At 43.0% G+C, this 22,319-nt stretch overlaps 2 protein-coding genes across 3 annotated transcripts; both read left to right on the top strand.

Moving 5' to 3' along the window:
* Positions 1–476: 476 nt before the first annotated feature.
* LOC133227136 (glycine N-acyltransferase) lies at positions 477–14,477 on the top strand. 2 transcript variants are annotated; one of them, XM_061381597.1, is made up of 6 exons: positions 477–879; positions 4,618–4,713; positions 9,583–9,690; positions 11,185–11,311; positions 13,379–13,550; positions 13,976–14,477. In XM_061381597.1, exons 2-6 carry the CDS (start codon positions 4,633–4,635, stop codon positions 14,376–14,378), a joined length of 891 nt encoding a protein of 296 aa, XP_061237581.1. In that variant the 5' UTR covers positions 477–879; positions 4,618–4,632; the 3' UTR covers positions 14,379–14,477. The 2 variants fall into 2 exon arrangements, with proteins under 2 accessions (XP_061237581.1, XP_061237582.1); XM_061381598.1 differs by having other exon boundaries at positions 555–1,749.
* LOC133261134 (glycine N-acyltransferase-like protein) lies at positions 14,473–21,934 on the top strand. Its single transcript, XM_061439684.1, has 5 exons — positions 14,473–14,480; positions 16,175–16,289; positions 16,850–17,036; positions 18,483–18,717; positions 19,576–21,934. The coding sequence occupies exons 1-5, from the start codon at positions 14,473–14,475 to the stop codon at positions 19,898–19,900; spliced, it is 870 nt and encodes a 289-aa protein (XP_061295668.1). The 3' UTR covers positions 19,901–21,934.
* The last annotated feature ends 385 nt before the right edge of the window (positions 21,935–22,319 follow it).

Below are 22,319 nucleotides of genomic sequence, written 5' to 3'. Positions count from 1 at the left end.
CTGAGCCTTAGTATTCTTTTTGATAAAAGTGAAACTCAGGCCCAAGTTGACCCATTGTGGAGATGTTTAACTGTAGCCTCAGAATGGACAGGGAAGAGAACACAGCTCATCCTAGGAAAAGGAGGATCCCGCAGCTTTAGGATTCTTGCAAATGATTGGCTCTGAATATACGTAAAAAGGGAGATCAAATTATGCAAATCACACTGGAGCCCTATCTTTCCTAATATCTTACTCATTGCAGGTGCTTGAGAATGCGAAGTGCTTCCCTGGGGGTTCAGCGGTAAAGAATCCACCTTCCAAGGCAGGAGACGAGGTTTGATCCTTGGGTGGGGAAGATCCCCTGATGAAGGGAATGGCAACCCACTCCAGTTCCTTGCCTGGACAGAAGAGCCTGGAGGGCTATAGTCCATGGGGTTGCAAAAGAGTTGGACATGAGTTAGCAACTAAAAAGGGCAACAACAGAGACCGGAAAGGGGAGGAGGGAGGTACTGTCTACCAAGTGTGACCTGGGATCCAGCCTATTGGTTTCCTGCAGCTTGGATTTCAGATAACGGCAGGGCCTGTGGGCAAAGAGCAGCCTGGTGTTTCACAAAGAGGAGCTCACATGCACACTGGCAGCCTCCCAACCTTTCAGAACCCGTTCCCGCAACACGAGACCCAGATGGCAAGGGCTGGATTTCATGAACACTGGCTCCTAACTGTTTGCCTCAGTGCAAGGTCCACATCGCAAGCCTCTGCTTAGCAATTTCTGCAGAAAGCATCCCTAAAGGCACTCAGCAAGACACCACCAAACTGACCGCATCAAAGAGAAATTTCATCATCTACAGAGGGCTCCTCTTCAGGTGTTCCTGCAAACTTGGTGTGAAGACAGCTTTCCAGGTAAATACCCGTTCCAAAAAAAAAGGATAATCATTGCTCTGTGACACCTTCTCCACTTACATAAGACAAATCAAAGTGCTCATATTGTCTTATGCTCAGAATACGATGATAAATATAAGAAAAAGGAATAGCTTGAACTTAAGAAAAGTGTATCCAGCACCTATTCTGGAAAACGCAACTTGTAACATACCATGAAAAAAATCTTGCATTTTCCAGATCTGAACTAATAAAGGAATGAGGAAAGATTTGGGCTTTTCCTGGAAGCGTGTGGGTAAATGGAGCACTTGGCTATGGTTTTCCTGTGGTCATGTGTGGATGTGAGAGTTGGACTGTGAAGAAAGCTGAGTACCAAAGAAACGATGCTTTTGAACTGTGGTGTTGGAGAAGAGTCTTCAGAGTCCCTTGGACTGTAAGGAGGTCCAACCAGTCCAGCCTAAAGGAGATCAGTCCTGGGTGTTCTTTGGATGGAATGATGCTGAAGCTGAAACTCCACTACTTTGGCCACCTCATGCAAAGAGTTGACTTATTGGAAAAGACTCTGATCCTGGGAGGGATTGGGGGCAGGAGGAGAAAGGGACGACAGAGGACGAGATGGCTGGATGGCATCACGGACTCGATGGACGTGAGTTTGAGTGAACTCCAGGAGTTGGTGATGGACAGGGAGGCCTGGTGTGCTGCAATTCATGGGGTCGCAAAGAGTCGGACATGACTGAGCGACTGAAATGAACTGAACTGAACTGAATATGTAAAGACGACACTCTAAACATCACCCTGTTTATTCCTTTTGGTTATATTTTAAGATAGGCAGCGTTTCGTCTCCTTGAATGGTAAGAAAGTTGTTGTACTTCATGTCAGAGAGGAAATGAACACGTGAGTAAGGACAAGAATACAGAACAGATATGCTGTAATAAACTTGCTTTAAAGAATTCACTTATATTGCTACCACCATAATCTAGCTTTTTGTGTTCTCTTTTGAATTTATGGTGTATGAGCTGTTTTATGTCCTACATTTTCTCATTCTAACTGTTCTCGCCCGTCCCTGTGTATGAAGAAGAGGTGACCATCATGGACCTGTATCATAGTCCATATTTCCTTCCTCTCAGCTGCACACTGCGCTTTTGTTCAGTCCTTGCTTATTATGTTCATGTAGCTTAATCAGTTTCTGCTGAGAGCGTTTTTGCTTCCTTTTGGATTGTTTTCTTTGGGTTAATTTCTTCTTCTGGGAATAACTAAGTCAAAGGTTCGGATTTCACTCCCTAGGACGCTGCCTGTTACCCAGTTCTGCAGCTCAGGGTGAGCGTGTCCAAAGCCCTGTAGTCTGTCCAGATTCCTGTTTCGGTTGCTGTCAGTCTACTTGATTTATGAATCTCGAGCTCAGTTGTCTTCAGTCTACCCACCAAGCTTGGTTTTTGGTTCCTATGTGCATCTGTGGAGGGTGGTTCTAAACCCTATGCTTTTCAGGAAATATGGTGATATTATACCCCACAGACTGTTTAAAAACTTTGTTGAAGTATAGTTGACTTATAATGTTGTGTTAATTTCTGCTATACAACAAAATTCTCCAGTTATACATGTTGAACACATATATATTTTTATATATTCCTTTTGACTTTCCTTTCCACTATAGTTTATCACAGGATGTTGAGTATAGTGCCCTGTGCTGTATGGTAGAACTTTGCTCTTGACCCTAACATCCTATATGTAATAGCTCACATCTGCTAACCCCACACTCCCAATCCTTCCCTTCCCGACCACCATCCCCCTTGACAACCGCAAGTCAGTTCTCCACGTCTGTGAGTCGGTTTCTGACTCACACATATGTTCCCTCGTGTCACATTTTAGATTTCACTTCCGGGTGATATCACACGGTATTTATCTTTCTCTTTCTGACTTCCTTTACTTGGTATGATAATTTCTAGATCCATCCATGTTGCTTCAAATGGTATTATTTCATTCAGTTTTATGACTCAGTACTATTCCACTGTGTATATATATGTGTGCGTGTGTGTACATATATTATACCATGTCTCCCTTGTCCATTCTCTCGATGGGCATTCAGGGTGTTTTCATGTCTTGGCTGGTGTAAACAGCACTGCTATGAACAGAAGGTGCGTGTATCTTCCTGAATTACAATTTTGTGTGAATATGTGCCCATAAGTGGATTGCTGGATCAAAGGGCAACCCTGTTTTTAGTTTTTTGAGGAACGTCTATACTGCTTTCCATAGTGGCTACATCCATTTACATTCCTACCAGAAGTGGAGGAGGGTTCGCTTTTCTCCATAGCCTCTCCAACATTTATTATTCGTAGACTTTTTAATGATGGCTCTTCTGACTTCACCCCACAGGGGTCATCTTATACTCGGGTGACTCCTTATGAGTTGCCTCGAGATGAAAGGTAAGATTAGCCTTCAGGAATGCTATCCTTTTTACAGTCCTAAGATCTTGAAACAGGGCTTCTTTGGTGGCTCAGTGGTAAAGATTCTGCATGCCAATGCAGGCGACATGGGTGTTACCCCTGTTCCTGGAAGATCCCCCATGCCACGGAGCAAGTAAGCCTGTGCACCACCGCCACTGAGCCTGTGCTCTGGAGCCCGGGGCCACGACTACTGAGCCCACGCGCCCTAGAAACCATGGTCTATGACAAGAGAAGCCACTGCAGTGGGAAGCCCAAGCACTGCCGTGAGAAGCTCCTGCACTGCAGTGAGAAACTCGTGCACTGCAACTCGAGAACAGCCCCGGCTCGCTGCAACTAGAGGAAAGCCTGAACAGCAAGGAAGACCCAGTAAAACCCAAAGTAAATAGATTAAAAAAAAAAAAATCCTCCAATACACAACAAGGCTCTGGACTTTTCTTCAAGACATACCTTAGTACAAAGCAACTGGAAACCTTTCCCATGTCCAGAATATATTATGTACTCAATACATATATGTTGATTGGATTAATCAATCTCTATGTCTCTGGAAGGTGGACTTACTAAACAGGTAAATACAGCATTTCTTGCATCAAATCATCCTCATCACCCACTTACTGAGGGCATGTTATGTGCCGCATGACAGAGAATGAGATGGTTGGATGGCATCACCAACTCAATGGACATGAGTTTGAGTGAACTCTGGGAGTCGGTGATGGACAGGGAGGCCTGGCATGCTGCGGTCCATGGGGTCGCAAAGAGTCGGACACGACTGAGCAACTGAACTCAACTGAGTGCAAGAAGTGTAACAGATAGGATAACAAATAAGATGAGGTTCATGCCCCAGAGGTGAATACAGTCTGGAAAAGTAAACTCTAGCCCAGAGTAACAAGTTATGTAACGCAGGTATGCAAAAGCACTTACGAGAGCAGAGAAAAGGGAGTGATTGTTCTGTCTGAAGTAAAACAAAAGGGATCATTGTCTAGTAGAAACTATCACAACATTGTAAATCAGCGATATGCCAACAAAAAATTTTAAAAACAAATACAATGTGAATGAATGAGCCAGTTCTTTGACACATGGATCAAAATAGACATTTCATCTTTAGGTATTGAAAATGGGACTATGTATTTGTGTGGTTTTTCTATATCAATATGTATAAATAGGTTTATAACTAGAGATAATTAGACTATAAGCTGTATACACGTGAGAAATAGAAGAGAGACACTGAAGAGGGCTCTGGTAATCAGCACAGAACCCGCTCCTCTTGCTCCTGAATCTCCTCCGGCTCCTCTCACTCATGGCTGTTGCCTGGTTGTCTCTCTAGGCTTACGTGTCTTGCATGATGTTCCTGCTGCAAGGTGCCCAGATGCTGCAGATGCTGGAGAAATCCTTGAGGAAGAGCCTTCCTATGTCCTTAAAGGTAAGAATGGCAAATTCTTGGGGAATTTTCCCCTTGGGGAGTGAGGACTAGGAAGTTCCTGCAAATGAAGAAGAGAGACTAGTGTTTGCTAAGTGCCTACTCTGTGCCAGGCCTTAGAGCATGTTTCCTCTGGTTTAACATGCATAACCTCTCTGCAAGATGTTTGCTGTTATGCCCACATCACTGCTGTGAAGATGGAGGCTTGGTGAAGTGATTTGCCCGCTACCCCAGATAGTGAGCTGCAGTGCTATGGTATGAACATAGGAATGCCTGAGACCTAACATTGCTTTTTTTCTCCAAGTTGAATAAAAAAGTGTTCCCTTGCTCCTTTTTAAGAAACATTCCATAATAGCACTGGGAATTTGCCCAGAGCTCTCCTACAAAATTAGCTAAGACTGCTTGTTAATTTTTAATTTTTTTTCCCTAAAGGAACAGTTGCCAGATCATGAGCCGCCTTTGAAATTACCAATGAATCAATTTCTATTTGACTTAAATTTCCAAGTTTCTCTGAACATACTGCACATCAGACTATTTTGATAGTCAGGCTGACACTGAGGATCTCTGTTCACCTAGTACAATTGATCAGAAACGTTAGGATTAAATAGGGAATACTCATAAACGCCCCCATCCAGAACTGTTCCATAGCAGCTCTACTGATTGGCCGAGGTCCTCGCCTATGTTTTTCTTTAGCAATGAAAGGGATGGTGTCCGTTCCAGTGGAATTTAAATGCAACCATGTGTCTGTGGGGAGTTTGAGCAAATTCTGGGCCATCATGAAGGACAGGGAGGTCGGCCGTGCTGCAGTCCATGCGGTTGCAGAGTCAGATATGACTGAGTGACTGCACAACAGCAACAGTGTGTGTGTGTAACAATCGTTTTTCCCTGAAATATTTTTTGTTTCTTAGGTCAGATTAGAAACTAGATTTCTACTGTTTTGTCAGACACTCCTACAAGATGCATACAGTTGAGATTAGGTAAATGCATTTTTCACCCCCTCACTCTCTAATAGATTTTTCTGCTCCTTCTTTCAGTATAAAGGTGGAAAGTGCTGGCAGTATTTTATTTCTAGATGATATGGCTTCATTTATTAGAAATAGACTAAGGGGGGTACTCCCTAATGGTCCAGTGGTTCAGACACCACACTCCAAGGCGGGGGCCCAGTTCCGATCCCTGGCCATGGAACTGGATCCCACGTGCCAAGCTAAAGGGGCACAGGCAGCAACTAGAGACGCATGTGCTGCAACTCAGACCTGGGGCAGCCAAATAAATATTGAAAAAGAGAAAAATGGACGAATGAAACAACTCACCCTGTCTTTAAATTACTGCCTGAAAATGACTCCAGATCAACTAATTTAAAACTAAAAAACCACCCCCTTCAGTGGATCCCACTAAATACAAATCTCTGTTACCTTTCACTTGATAAATCCTTAAGATCCAGGCAAATTCTGAGAGAAACAGTCCATTTTTTTCTTAGAGATAAGATCAATCATACATTTTAAGAACATTTGCTTAAGATATTTTTTTATGGTGAGTAGCTATTTTTTAATATTCTTCAGCCTAAAACTTTCTCCTCAAGTTAAGTGGACTCCAAACATTTCGAGAAAACTGTTGGTGGGTCCAAGGCCCTTATGTGGACCATCTCTGTGTTAAGAAAAGGTGGTCCTCTTGGGTCCCCAGCTTTCCTGAAGAAACAGCATTGGTTGTATATTGGAGATGCACATTATACCCTAGTTCAAATCTACGGTACTTGTTTGCCAGGTACTTTTAATGGAACTGTAACCTGGAACTCAGTACTTGAGTCTCAGTTCAGATAATGTCCATCTGCCCTTCTCAGTGTTGGCTATTCAGTACATTTTATTGTGTGTGAACTCCAGTTGAGTCAATTTAGAGTAGTTGCCTGACTCGCTATAGAGTTCAATAGAAAAAAGGTTTTAATTAATTCAGCCAGAGGAATAAGAAAGAGAACAGTTACACGTATTTTCAGATCTTGTAATGAATCATATATTAATAGAAAATGGTTTTACAGATTTCCCAGGTGGTACTAGTGGTAAAAAATCCTCCTGCTAATGCAGGAGACACAAGAGACGCAGGTTCGATCCCCAGATTGGGAAGATCCTCTAGAGTAGGAAATGGCAACTCACTCCAGTATTCTTGCCTGGAGAATCCCATGGACAGAGGAGCCTGGTGGGCTGCAGTCCATGGGGCTGCAGAGAGTCAGACACAACTGAGTGACTAAACACAAGCACATAAAATAGTTTTACACCCCCAGGTGCCGATGTGTAAAAACACTCCACTGAATTTCTATTTCAAGCCTCCATTCGTGGCTGAAAACAGTACATTCAGGTAAGATCAGGCAACATAGACTTTTCTCCTCTTTCTCCATGATCTAACATCACTAGTTCACGTGAGGTGGAGAGTGGTAGGAGGGAAAGATGTTGAACAGTCTTTGGTCACCATTAACCACGGTAGAAGTCATTCAACTGGATAACTTGTTTTTTTTTTTTATTTTCACCTTTGGTCTCTGGCAGTTTCCATGCTGGTATCTGCAGAGGTTTCATGTCCACAAGAGTCACGAGGCCCATGGTAGAATTCATTCACTGCTGCATTCCCCACCCTCCAAACAACTAGAGTATTTAAGACGCAAGGGTGCCCTCATACATTCTCTCCTTGCTCTTCCCTCTCTCTCAACATCCTGTGCAACATGGTGGGGCTGGGATTCCAAGACTGGACTCAGGCTGCTGGATTCCACAGTCCATTCTCTTGAGCATTTTGCTGTAGCCTTTGCTTATTGGTGGGAGGAAATTGCCACCAAGGGGTTATGAAGACATGTGAAAGAGTTTTAAATGTGTCCATAAACTTTCAACTAGTAATTACCTTCTGGATAATGTAAGGAAATAGCAGGTGCCCATGCAAAGATGTCTGTGCAGGCATACTCTTTGAAGAACTATCTGTTAAAATGAAAATTTGGAACCAGCTGAAATGACCTTTAACAGGCAAAGGTACGAATGAACTGTGGTACTGATTCTATATAATGGAATCCTCTGCAGCAATTAGAACATAATTTAAAAATTTTTATATTTATGAACATAGAAGTACTTCCACGATTTATTCAGTGGGGGGAAAGATCATGTATCTGATCATTTTACATTTGTAAAATTGTGTATGTCCATGAAGTTCTCGGGTGGCTCAGATGGTAAAGAATCCACCTGCAATGTGGGAGACTGGGATTCAATCCTTGGGTTGGCAAGATCCCCTGGAGGAGGGCATGGAAACCCACTCCAGTATTCTTGCCTGGAGAATCCCATGGACAGAGGAGCCTGGCAGGTGGCAAAGAGTCAAACATGAGGTGTCAAGAGTCAATGAGGTGGCAAAGAGTCAAACACGACTGAGTGACTAAGCATAGCACATGGGTATGACTAGAAGACAGTCTGGGAAAAGATAACAAATCCTACAAAAAAAAAAAGAGTGATGTTCTTAAGATCACTAACTTTGTTTGTCCAAACATTTTGCGATATGCATGTATGAGTTATATTTATTGTTGTTCAGTTGCTCAGTCGTGTCCAACTCTTTGGGTCCCCGTGGACTGCAGCACACCAGGCTTCCCTGTACTTCACTGTCTCCCAGAGATTGCTCAAACTCACCTCCATTGAGTCAGTGATGCCATCCAACCATCTCATCCTCCTGCCCCCAATCCATCCCAGCATCAGGGAGTTTTCCATTGAGTAGCTCTTCACATCAGGTGGCCAAAGTATTGGAGCTCCAGCTTTAACATCAGTCCGTCCAATGAATATTTGGGGTTGATTTCCTTTAGGATTGACTGGTTAGATCTTCTTGCTGGTCAAGTGACTTTCACGAGTCTTCTCCAGCACCACACTTGGAAAGCATCAATTTTTTGGTGCTCAACCTTCTTTGTGGTACAACTCTCACAACCATACATGACTATTGGAGAAACTGTAGCTTTGACTAGACAGACACTAGTCAGCAAAGTGATGCTTTTACTTTTTAATATGCTGTCTAGGTATGTCATAGCTTTTCTTCCAAGGAACAATCTTTTAAGTTTATGGCTGCAGCCACCATCCACAGTGATTTCAGAGCCCAAGAAAAGAAAATCTGCCACTGCTTTCATTGTTTCCCCATCTATTTGCTATAACGTGATCGGACCGGATGCCATGATCTTAGTTTTTTGAACGCTGGGTTTTAAACCAGCATTTTCACTCTCCTCTTTCACTTTCATCAAGAAGCTCTTTAGTTTCTTTTCACTTTCTGCCATAAGGATAGTGTCATCTGCATATCTGAGGTTATTGATATTTCTCCCGGAAATATTGATTCCAGCTTGTGCTTCATCCAGCCTGGCATTTTGCATGATGTACTCTGCATATGAGTTAAATAAGCAGGGCAACAATATATAGCCTTGATGTACTCCTTTCTCAATTTGGAACAAGTCTATTGTTCCATGTCCGGTTCTAACTGTTGCTTCCTGACCTGCATACAGCTTTCTCAGGAGGCAGGTAAGGTGGTCTGGTATTCCCATCTCTTGAAGAATTTTCCACAGTTTGTTGTGATCCACATAGGCAAAGGCTTTAGTGTAATCAATGAAGCAGAATTAGATGTTTTTCTGGAATTCTCTTGCTTTTTCTATGATCCAATAGATGTTGGCAATTTGATTTATATTAGATGGGCAGAAAATTTCTCATTGCAGGTAAAAAAAAAAGGTTTCATGTGGAGATTTTTGACATAGATGCCCTATTTGTCTTTTTTCCACTATAACATTTCATAATTTCATAGAAATAAGCCTTGTCCTGATCAAAGAAGGTACTTTGCCATCCCTTCCTGATAGGCTGACCCCCTCACTTCCTCTGCACACTGCAGGTTTATGGGACCGTCATGCACATGAACCATGGAAACCCATTCAATCTAAAGGCCCTGGTGGACAAGTGGCCTGATTTTCAGACCGTGGTTATCCGCCCTCAGGAGCAGGTAAGGGGCAGGTGTGGAGTGAACGTGTTACGTTTATCTTTGCTGCGTGCCTAGCATGTGCCTGGCAGTGTGGTGGACCCTGGAGACACGGAGATGAAACGCAGTGACAGCAAACAGGCTCCTGTTCTCAAGAACCTCAGAGTCTGGAGGGAAATATAGATAGATAAATAAATGATAATTTAGCACAAAGTGTACAAGAACAGAAAATGTACAGCATACAAAGAAATCACTGGTGAAAACTGATGAGCTGTGGAGGCTGAAGACGGAAGTTGCAGAATCAGGTGAGAGACACCTCTGAATGGATGTTTCATCAGAACTGGATTTTGTTGATAAACACATCTTTGTTAGGCTGAAAAAGAATGGAGGACATTCTAACCAGAGAAGGTAGCAAGGACAAAAATAGGAAGGTATAAAATAAGACAGTTAGCTAAGGTGATTATAAAACCAACCTTATATTAGAATTTCTATATGCATTTTAAAAATATTAAAAAGTAGTAAAACTAAATAGTTAATACATTTCAAAGACAAAACATTTTAACTTCATTAAAAATATCCAGCAAAATTATAGCTTTATAAATATACTTTTCCTAAAAATAATGTTATTTAAAAACTGGAAACAAAAAAAATATTTAATGAATAAACATATTGATAAACACTGAACTGATACAATTATGTAAAGTTTAAAAATAAAATAAAATTTAAAAAAATAAAAGCAAAAAAAAGAAACAACACTGAACTGAAATAAAATTATTTGATCTTTTGTCTTCAATGGGATATTAATAAACAAAATTTGTTAATGATGTCATTGCTGAGTTGTGAATGTATTTTTATGAAATGTATTCCAAACATTTTTTAAATTCTATAATTCTGCACTAGCTGTTATGTTTTTCTGTGACTTTTTCATGCACACAATCTCACACCCTTTTTAATAATTTGACAGGATTTTTCTGCATAAGTGATTTCATTGTTTTTCTGTAATTACAGTTTGTTAACTAGTTTAATATTGTGAGTAAGCATTTCTAATAGGTTTTCATCTTCTTTGTCCTAATTAAGTATAGATAGAAATTTCAACCCAGAATTATCAATATCTAAATTTAATATTGTCATCCTCTAGTTGATATATTCAAGAAGTATTTGAAATAAGAAAAATTTATTCTTGCAACAGAAACTTTTCCTTGTCAATTGCTTTTATCCCTGTTGAGAAAATGAAAATATAGAAAAGTGGTTTCTAGATAGTTGTGCCTTTGTTTGAGAGGACATTTTGACACAATGTATATAATATTCTTCAGTTTTTCATCATAATTTGAATACCTGAATAGTTTATAGCTTATACCTCATAGCTTAAATGATTCAGAAAAATTTGTAGTGCACAAATACAGACAGCAATATTTTAGTACTGAAAAATACCACAGTTTAGTAGATTTTAGGGAAAAAAGGATTAAAATTATGAAAAATAAGAAATTTATTTTGTCCCCCATTTCTTTATGACAACAGGACATGAAAGATGACCTTGATCACTACACTAATACTTACCATGTCTACTCTGAAGATCTTAAGAATTGTCAGGAATTCCTTGACTTACCAGAAGTCATCAATTGGAAACAGCATCTGCAGATCCAAAGTAAGTAACAGGAATGGACTCACCTCTCCATCCTAGCAATTTCTTCTTGTCGTCTACGTCCTTTCTCCAAGCTCCAGACCCTCCACCTGCTGTCAACAGTTTTGTTGTTGTTGTTCAACTACAACTGTACATGTAAAGGGGAAGAAACACCCTCCAAGCTTGTATGGGTTTCTATAGAGGACTGTACATAGTCCCCGGATAGCCAAGGATTTGTGCCACACTTTGCAGACATAAGCAGGATATCTTAGGATGGTTGGGTATCAGAGCAGAGCTTTCCCCAGGGACTTTCCTGTGGCTCAGCCAGGAAAGAATCCCCCTCCAATGCAGGAGACCTGGATTCAATCCCTGGGTTGGGAAGATCCCCTGGAGAAGGGAACGGCTACCCACTTCAGTATTCTGGCATGACTGAGTGACTTTTACTTCACTTGCAGACTTTCACCCTTCACTTGCAGACTTTCACCCTTCACTTGCAGGGTGCCTTAGGATGGTTGGGTATCAGAGCAGAGCTTGCCCCAGAGACTTCTGTTCTTAGATCACCTCTCAGGTCACAGAGAACAGCTGTCGTGGTTATGAGCATCCACAGTCAGACCACCTAGGTTGGCATTTGCCTGTGACTTTGCTATGTGATCCTAGCCAGAGACATTATCTGAGATCATGATTTACATATATAGAATTGAGAATAATCAGTTCAGTTCAGTTCAGTTGCTCAGTTGTGTCCAACTCTTTGTGATCCCATAGACTGCAGCACGCTAGGCCTCCCTGTCCATCACCAACTCCTGGAGCTTTCTCAAACTCATGTCCGTTGAGCCAATGATGCCATCCAACTATCTTATCCTCTGCCATCCCCTTCTCCTCCCACCTTCAATCTTTCCCAGCATCAGGGTCTTTTCAAACAAGTCAGTTCTTCGCATCAGGTGGCCAAAGTACTGGAGTTCCAGCTTCAGCATCAGTCCTTCCAACGAAGGACCCAACACACAGCAGTGTTGAAAAGATTCAATGAAATCTTGACCAGGAATTGCTGAGTACAATGCCCAGATGTTTCAGTTCATTTCACTGCATAGGAAAGCTCATAAATCTGTGAACCGACAGGTGGGCTGGGCTTGGCAAGGCGGTTGTTCTGTTGGTCTCCTCTGGGTTTTCATATGCAACTGCAGTCAGCTGATGGGTGGGCCATGGGCTGGTTTCTCTAGCATGGCCTAGCGTATATCTGAAAGATGGTCTGACTGTCAGGGCTGGCTACTTGTGGTCATACAATAGGCGCACACCTCCTCAGCAAGCTAGCCTAGGCCTATTCACGCGGTGTTGATCTCAAGGAAACAGAAATGCAAAGACATGGTGAGCCATAATGTGCAAGCATTTTTAAGCCCCTCCCTGCATCAATATACTCTTTCCCAATTGGTGAAATCCAGTCATATGGCCAAGGTCAGATGCAGTGCAGGAAGGGAACTATTCCAGGGAATGGATACAAGGACATGTGGGCAAACTGAGGACCATCCCTGCAGTCATCTCTGCAATCATCTACCATACTGGAAACACAGTAAGTTCTCCATAGATGGTGGCAACTCTAATGATGATAGCTCACCTTCTTTGGTCATCAGAACCACACGATTATGTAGCCCAGGAAACTTAGGTCTAGGTATGACCATGACTGAATGAATTCCTAGACATGTTTTCAATTTTGTAAAACAAGGAAAACTGCACAGATCTTGACTACATAACCCCAGTCATACAGCAGCACCACCAACGTGTGAGTGGCTCAGACCTGTCCAACTCTCTGTGACCCTATGGACTGTAGATTTTCAGGCTCCTCTGTCAGTGGAATTCTCTAGGCAAGAATACTGAAGTGGGTTGCCATTCCTTTCTCCAGGGGATCTTCCCAACTCTGGACCGAATCCGGGTCTCTGGCATTGCAGGTGGATTCTTTACTGGCTGAGCCACCAGGGAAGCAGCCCCAAGTCTATCCCCAAAGTTCTCTGTCTATAAATCCTCAGATACTCCTACTCCACTGGAGAGCTTTTCCTTAGAATGGACTTAAATCATGGCATGTCTCCTTATAATCCCATCTAGGTACACAGTCCAGCCTGAATGAAGTAATACAAAATCTTGCAGCCACGAAATCCTTCAAAGTCAAGCGATCAAAAAACATTCTCTACATGGCATCTGAGACAATAAAGGAACTGACTCCGTCCTTGCTGGATGTAAAGAACTTACCAGTTGGCGATGGCAAACCAAAGGCCATGTGAGTTTGATAAAAGCTACTCTGCACCACTTACACCTCTCATACGCAAGTAGCCTCCAGCCTTGTCTGCCTGCTTTTACCCTGGCTCCCCACAATCCATCTTCTTCAAGGCAGCCAGAATAAGCTTTTTGAAAAAATGTAATTCAAGCCATGTTTCTCCCTGCTTAAAATAGGCCACCAGGTCCTCTCCTCTGGAGCATGTCAGGCCTGCGCTGCCCTCTCCGACCTGTCTTGCCCTTCTAGCTCACTCAGTCCAGCAGCAGCAGCCTCTTTCTCGTCCTCCATCCTCACAAGCTCAGCCACAGTCCAGGAGTCTGTGTGCCCTCTCTCCTCCACCTCCTCTCTCTCTCTCAGGACAATAGAGGTGGGGACAGATGCAAACCTCTAAACTCACAGACTGTGCTTTTCTCTTGGAACACCCACAGCGACCCAGAGATGTTTAAGCTCTCATCTGTGGATCCTAGCCACGCAGCTGTGGTGAACAGATTCTGGCTTTTCGGTGGCAACGAGAGGAGCCTGAGGTTCATCGAGCGCTGTATCCAGAGCTTCCCCAACTTCTGCCTGCTGGGGCCCGAGGGGACCCCTGTGTCTTGGTCCCTGATGGACCAGACGGGAGAGATGCGGATGGCAGGCACCCTGCCTGAGTACCGGGCCCAGGGGCTCGTCACCCATGCCATCTACCAGCAGGCCCAGTGTCTGCTCAAGCGGGGCTTCCCTGTGTACTCTCATGTGGACCCCAAGAACCAGATCATGCAGAAGATGAGTCAGAGCCTCAACCACGTGCCAATGCCCTCTGACTGGAACCAGTGGAACTGTGAGCCTCTGTGATCGGCCCTGAGCAGGAGCCAGGGTGGAGGGGTCTGAGGACGTGACGGAGGGCAGAGCGTGGTGGAGGGAGTAATAAATTGTGGCTGCAATCACCATGAAGGCGTGTGGCTGTCTTTCGATGAATAGTCCAACATGCCATCCTGGAACCACCAGTCCTGCCATTTCAAGTCCTTCTTTTAAAAAAATGTTTATTTGCTTCTGTGGCTGCACCGGGCCTCTCTCGCGCGTGGGATCTCTCGCCACAGCATGTGAGCCCCTAGCTGCGCCAGGTGGGATCCAGTCCCCTGACCAGGGATCAAACCTGGGCCCCCTGCACTGGGGGGGGGGGTGGGTGGATAGTCTTAGCCCCTGGAGTATGAGGGAAGTCCCCCATCAAGTCCTTCTAACTCCTGCTTTTACTTCCTGTGCCACAGGCAAGACCCTGTCTCAGAGAGAAACGTCATCCTCTGCTGCTTTGTTGTTGCTCGTGTAGGTGTATGGCGCCCTTTTCTGCCGGGACCCAGCATGAGGAACTCCGCCCGTGGCAAAGGTCATGAGGAAGGAGGCTCGGCATACGCAAAGGCGGGATCGAGCCTCAGGAGTCCCCCTGGATATTCTCGAGCATCTACTCCCAAAACCAGAGTCTGCCTACCTTACTGCTTTGTGCTCTCACCTCTGACTTTCTGGGGGCTGTCCCCCACCACCATCTCACTCTCTCTGAAAAAAGAGTTAACTTACAGCTCCAGTTAATAAAGTTCCTGGGCATTAGGAGTGTTTAAATCCAAACCCCTCAGATAGCTCTCTAACTCGCCTGACAAGTTTACCCGGACTCCTACAGCTATGCATACGATTGTTTACAGTCTCCCAGCCACGAGAGGCATGGGAAGCTTAAGATATTCAAATAGCTTAGAGCCTCTCAGAGAGTTAAAAACTGTCAGAATAAAACTAGTAAAAGATTTCATTGATGAGCCAATGCTTGCTGCCAAGTTTCCACATCCCCTGTATTGTATCCTTAAATGTGTATTAATTAATATAGTTGGTATGTAGAAAAAATAGGTAGTGGCCTTGGTGTTAGCGACTTTAGACCCTTAAGGTAATAAATTCTTTCCTTTGTTGTAAACCCATTGCACTTCTGCCCTATAGGAATGCAACTTTATCTAACACCTTCGGAGGATGGCGCCAAACCTTAAGATAATTACTCTTAGAGAAAATAAGTCTTATGGATTGACAAACCTTTGTCATAGTCATAAAATGTTAATAGGCCTTCTGGCCAGAAGATGATGTAAATCACCTAAACCATTTGTATACGATAAATTTGCAGAAAAGAAACCCTGGTTTCGATAAGGATCAAAGACTGCTGACTTTGCATGATTTCACATCCCCTATTATCCTCTGTGTGCAGCTTATGGTATAAAAGCCCCTTTTGAAAATAAATCTACGGGCCTTGCTCACCAAAGCTTGGTCTCCCCATGTCATTCTTTATCTCAACCTCTGGCTGAGTTTCCATCTGGAGCACGGAGGTCCTCTGCGAGCACTTATTTGCCTGGGCTTTTAAGATCCACTCGAGAAGGCGCCTAGAGGGGGGCACCTTCCGCTATTCGAGACGGTGCCTGTGGCCTCCGAGGTCAGAGCTAACCTGACATCACCGGTTATATTGATTTTCCGCGTAAACCAAGCTACTCAGCCTCTTTTCTCCACTGAATTTTCCTGCTGAGCTATCCTCATTCTATTACTCTTTATATCTCTAATTAATATTTAAATAAAGCTATTGTATCCTGTTCACTGAAGCCGTCTCCCCTTTGAATTCTGTGGATCAGCCGGGGCTGGACCCCGGCACTTTTCCACATTAGAAATAAAAACCCGTTTAACCTGGAGGTGCTGGTGGACGCCTGGCCAGAGTATCAGACAGTCGTCATACGGCCTCAGAAGGAGGTGAGACCCTGGCTCTTGAGGGTCAGGCCACTCACCCTCAGGACGGGGATGAGGGGCTGCAGCGAGGGGCCTGCAGGGCGGGGGGTGGGGGGAAGGATCTTGACACATCTGATCATGCAGATTTGGGAAGGGTTGCTTGGAGGAGAGGGCAGGATGGTGAGCCAAAGCGCGGGAGTAGACCACAGGGCCAATAGTCCGGGACCTGGAAGTTGCTCTAGAGACAGTCAGCTGTCTCCTGTCAAGACTCGGATGAGAGGCATCCACCTCAACCTGGATGCCTGCGGTTGCAAATGGTCAGGAAATGTTTCGCTTTCCCTGTGACTCAATACCGCAATCTGACAATACTTCGAGCAGTGCTGAGTAAGTGCTGAGTAAGACCGCTGCTTTCCTAACACAGAAGATGAAGTTGACAAAAATGATGATGTCAGAGGTTTGTGAAACAGTGGACGCCATGTTTGTTTCATAAGAGCGTCTTCATCTTTCAGGGGAGTATGAGTCGCGAATCCCATCCTTCTGGGAGTAGCGGTACTTTAACAGGCCCGTCCCCCTTACCCGTATAGATAGTCATCAGAGATGCTAGAACACAGTGTCGCCTGCAGTGGCCCCCGGGAGCGAGCCAGCAGCAGGGGGCAGACAGGCGGCTGGGGGCACAGCGGGCCCTGCGCCCGGGTGCTTCTGTGGGCTCTGGCGCCATGGCTCGGCGTGGGGACATTTTCTATCAGTGCTCTGTTCTCACGGGCACACCGAGTGCTGATCACTGTGCCAGCTCCAGAGGGCTGGGCCAGAACTAACCACCCAGTGGACTGTAGCCCGCCAGGCTCCTCTGTCCATGGGTTTCCTGGGCAAGAAAACTGGAGTGGGTTGCCATTTCCTTCTCCAAAGGATCTTCCCAACCCAGGGATCAAACCTGCATCTCTTGCAGTGCAGAATTCTTTACCACTGATCCACCAGGGAAGCCCTATGCAAAGGATACAAATGTACAAAGTAAAAAGTGAAGGCTCGCCCACTTGGATTTCCAAAAATCTTTCTGTCCCCGTGTAGATACTCTTAGCATTGCTTTTAGAACTCTGTATGTATGAATTGTTTTGTTAGTTTTTTCTCTACAACATATGCATGCCTCTACTGCAGTTTACTCTTTTCACTTAGCAGTGTGTTATACACAGCTTTCACGTAAGCTCGTACAGGCATCCTTCATTTATGTTGACAGCTGCATAGATGACCACAAGAGGCAGATGTACAATTCTGTGTGCCCGTATTTACACACTTGATTTCTCTCCAGTTCTTCCTGATAAAAGAAATTCTGCAGTAAATGTCATCACAAATAGATCATCGCACAAGTTGTATAAGTATTACTGAAAACTGAACTCCTAGAATTGAAATGCCTGGGTAAAATAATACGTGCATTAAATGGAAGATTTTACCAAATTGGATGGTGTGCATGATGTATGAACATATGATAGCATAGCATATGAAAAAAAACCCGTCCTTCAGTAGGGACATGGATAGATTTACTATGGTGCAGTCCAAACGCTGGGATGATATACAGCCGTTAACAAGAATGAAGCAGCCCTCTGTGAACTAATAAGGAAACAACTCCAAAAATATATTCTGAAGCAACAGCAACAACAAAAACATATTCTTAGTGAAGCAACAACATCAGCAACAACTAAGATGGGCAGAATTGTGTAGCCAGTGCGCCATCACAGTAGAGCACATCTGAAATTCCAGACAACGCCTCTGGAAAGTTACATAAATGTGTCACATCACTAGTTGCCTCTGGAGAAGGTAACTGTGTGATACGGAATCAGAGAAAAAGGAAACAATTATTTTCCACTGATATCCATTTATGCTTAATAATTGTATCACTACATCAAAAAATAAATAAAATCTAAATATACACTAAACACATAGAATTGATTTAGCCAGGAGAGTCAATAATATTTGAACCCTGCTCTGACTCAGCTGTGTTTCCATGAGAATTGTAAAAGAAATGTTTGCATGGAGAAAAATGGTAGATAGGGATTAAATAATACTTGACATTATAACTGGAAATCTAGAATGAAGTGCCTCTCCTAAGGCGGTTCTTTATTTCCTCTAAACCCAAATATATATTTGGATATCTTGCCCTTCTGGGTTTAACTGTAGCACAGGAGGAAGGCACATGAGGATGCTGGAGATCTTTGAGGAAGTAAGACCAGAATCAGTTTGAGGATGATAGAGAGAAAGCCTCACCTTTGTGTAGACAGTTGAGAGCCCTTGTGACCCCACCCAATGGCAAATGTGAAGTGACTTTGAAACTGACAGGTTCCTGGAAACTCTTCCTCCTTGAGAAGGGGGAGAATTGCTTTGAGATCTTCCTTCTGCACCAACCACTCCTTCCCACAGAAGATGTTATGCTGATTTTGCAGATGAGAAAACGCAGTCTCAGGTAACTTGTCCAATAATAGAATCAGGGCTAAAATCCTGATTATTATCACCAAAAGAAAAAAAATCCAATATCCTTTTTTCCTATGTTTCTGCTCCTGAAACTGCATTTTTGTACTTCTCTAGTGGTATGTGGTGAAGGGTTTCGGGACACATGAAGCCATAAGATCAACATGGCTCTCATCTCCCTGAGATGTACATTTTGTTGAACTATCTGTTGGAAGAAACATTATCTTGTGTATTTAGATATTTTGTGAAGTATAATTTGACATCTCAATTTTTAAATGGAAGTTTAGTTGATTTACATTATATTAGTTTCAGGTGTACAGTATAGAGGCTCAATATTTTTTAGGCTATATTTCATTTAAAAGTCTTCTCAACATAATAAATATGTTTCCTTGCACTGTATATCCTTGTAGCCTATCCCTTTTATACATCATAACTTGTACCTCTCAATCCCACAGTTTTCATACAAGAAACTTTAAAGAAAATTCAGCCCCATGGAAGGTTGCACCGCTTATAGTCCTTGCTCTTTTAGGAACATACACTGTTATTCTCCTTTGATGGGATGTTTGGTTGGACTTTTTGAGATATGCTATACTATATCTAGCCAACTCTCTGCTATTAAATGTATCATAAATGACCGAGGATTTTCTCACTTTCAATTATTTGGGAGCATTTTGAAGCAGGCATATAAATAGTTGTGTGTGTGTGTGTGTGTGTGTGTGTGTGTGTGTGTGGAGTGTACATCTATTTCTTCCTCTGGGCTGTGGATCCTTAAGGAAAGGGAGGTGTCATATTTTCTGCCATCCTGGTGCTTTCTAAATGTTGGCTGAATACATTTACATTCTTTTCTTCACAGGAAAGAAACCTTTCAGAACATCTTCTTGAATGTCTTGCATGCAAGACTTGTGAATGAGCACTGGGAGTTGGGAAAAAACGAGAAGAGCTTGAAATATGTTGAATGCTGTCTCCAGAATTTTGAAGGATTTGGTGTTCTGAGTTCAGAAGGGAAATCCATCTCTTGGTTTCTGACAGAACAGTCCTGTGAGATAAGAATGGGTTACACTTTCCCCAAATACCGAGGCCAAGGCCACATGCGGCAAATGGGTTGCCACAGTATAGCATTTTTTTTTTTCAAAAAAAAAAAAAAAAATACCGTTTTATATCCATGTGGCAAAAGATAAAGAAAAAACTCAACAGATATTGCTCAGTTTTGGGTTCAAAAATGTTCTTTGTGGCTGGCATCAGTGGAAATGCACCCCAAAGAAATATTGTTGATGGTACCATTGTCCATTTCAAGTGTTTCTTATCAGGGGAAAAAAAAAAAACGTCAGTGCAAACGAATGTGGTAGTCTACGAGCAACAAAGCCATCCGCTTATCTGTGGCTCAGGCGCTGCTCAGGCCACACTGCTGTAATAGTTTTGTCTTCTTTCTCTTGTATATTACAAAACATTAGAAGCTTAGCTCCTTGCTGTCATGCTTTTCCTTTACGGTAAAAAATGTCTCAGAGCTGAAATTACCCAGTGTCAATCATTAGTGCTAACATATCCCATTTTCTTCTTTGAAGAAGACTTCTTTCAGGGAAGAATTTTGCTTTTTCATGCTTTTAACCTGAAAACAAAATGTCTCCTTTGAAAGTCTCTTCTCTGGTGTTCTTCTCTTCTTCCTACAAAGTTTCCCAAAGGATCTTTCAAAATGCTTCAGCATCATTACTTTTGGTCTTGGGTACCCTTAAAAGTGCTTTGAGGTACTATACTGAATTCAATTATGTGGCCATCAGTGAAAGTTTGGTTTTCTGACTAGCTTTTTATTACAGAAACTTGGTTAAGTTGAGTTGTATAGCATAACTTCATATTTTCAATAAGATTTTAGATCTATGCTGTATTAGTTTCCTATTATTGTTGTAACAAATTACCACAAATTTAGTGACTGATGATCCAGTGACATGATCTACCATATGATCCATCAATCCCACTCCTGGATATATATCCTGAAAAACAATAATTTAAAAAATATACATGCACCCCAATGTTCATTGCAGCACTACTTACAAGAGCCAAGACAGTGGAAACAGTGTCAGACTTTATTTTTTGGGCTCCAAAATCACTGCAGATGGTGACTGCAGCCATGAAATTAAAAGACTCTTATTCCTTGGAAGAAAAGTTATGACCAACCTATAAAGCATACTCAAAAGCAGAGACATTTTTTGCCAACAAAGGTCCGTCTAGTCAGGGCTATGGTTTTTCCTGTGGTCATGTATGGATGTGAAAGTTGGACTGTGAAGAAAGCTGAGCACCGAAGAGTTGATGCTTTTGAACTGTGGTGTTGGAGAAGACTCTTGAGAGTCCCTTGGACTGCAAGAAGATCCAACCAGTCCATTCTGAAGGAGATGAGCCCTGGGATTTCTTTGGAAGGAATGATGCTAAAGCTGAAACTCCAGTACTTTGGCCACCTCATGCAAAGAGTTGACTCATTGGAAAAGACTCTGATGCTGGGAGGGATTGGAGGCAGGAGGAGCAGGGAACGACAGAGGATGAGATGGCTGGATGGCATCACTGACTTGATGGACGTGAGTCTGAGTGAACTCCGGGAGTTGGTGATGGACGGGGAGGCCTGGCGTGCTGTGATTCATGGGATTGCAAAGAGTCGGACACGACTGAGTGACTTAACCGAACTGAAGACATGGGAGCAACCTAAATGTCCATCAACAGAGGAATGGATAAAGAAGATGTGGTAAAAATGTACAACAGTGTATTGCTCAGCCATAACAAGAAAAATAATGCCATTTGCAACAAACTGGATGGATCTAAAGGTTGTCACACTGACTGAAGTAAGTCCCACACAGAAAAACAAATATCACATGATATATGTATATGTGAAATCTTAAAAAGGGATACAAGTGAACTTATCTACCAAACAAACAGAGTCACAGATACAGAAAGCAAGCTTATAGTCACCAGGGGATAAGGGAGGAGAAAGATAAATTGGGAGATTGGGGTTGACGTATACACACTACTATATATAAAATAGATAACTAATAAGGATCTACTGTGGAGCACAGGGAACTCTACTTGACACTTTGTAATGGCCTACATGGGAAAGAATCTGAGGAGAGTGGATATATGTAAACATATAGCAGAGTCACCTTGCTGTACACCTGAAACTAACCCAAAATTGTAAACCATGTAAACTAACTATAGTGCAATAAAAACTATTTTAAAACCTTAGTGACATAGAGCATCAATTATTACCTTATGTTTCTGGTATTCAGAAACATAAAATGGGTCTTGAAAGTGAAAGTGTGAAAACATTAGTTGCTCAGTCATGTCCAACTCTTTGTGACCCCATGGACAGTAGCCCTCCAGGTTCCTCGGTCCATAGAATCCTCCAGGCCAGAATACTGGAATGGGTGGCCATTTCCTTCTCCAGGGGATCTTCCTGACCCAAGGATCAAACCCAAGTCTCCTTCATTGCAGGAGGATTCTTTGTTTTCTGAGCCACCAGGGAAGCCCTAAATGGGTCTTATGGGATAAAAATAAAAGTGTTGGCAAAGCCAGCTTCTGGAGTCTTTAGGGGAGAATCTATGTCCTTGCCTTTTAAGC

Source organism: Bos javanicus, chromosome 15 (assembly GCF_032452875.1).
Source record: "Bos javanicus breed banteng chromosome 15, ARS-OSU_banteng_1.0, whole genome shotgun sequence".
NCBI classification, from domain to species: domain Eukaryota; kingdom Metazoa; phylum Chordata; class Mammalia; order Artiodactyla; family Bovidae; genus Bos; species Bos javanicus.
This window is presented reverse-complemented; position numbering and strand designations above follow the sequence as displayed.

Bases quoted from the DNA above. Each gene is read 5' to 3' on its own strand.
- LOC133227136 (XM_061381597.1), top strand. From the start codon at position 4,633: ATGATGTTCCTGCTGCAAGGTGCCCAGATGCTGCAGATGCTGGAGAAA. The intron at 4,714-9,582 runs GTAAGAATGGCA...TGCACACTGCAG, and splicing joins GCCTTCCTATGTCCTTAAAG to GTTTATGGGACCGTCATGCA. The intron at 13,551-13,975 runs GTGAGTTTGATA...GAACACCCACAG, and splicing joins GATGGCAAACCAAAGGCCAT to CGACCCAGAGATGTTTAAGC.
- LOC133261134 (XM_061439684.1), top strand. The intron at 16,290-16,849 runs GTGAGACCCTGG...TTACCCGTATAG, and splicing joins TCATACGGCCTCAGAAGGAG to ATAGTCATCAGAGATGCTAG. The intron at 17,037-18,482 runs GTGCTGATCACT...TGAGGAAGTAAG, and splicing joins TGTTCTCACGGGCACACCGA to ACCAGAATCAGTTTGAGGAT.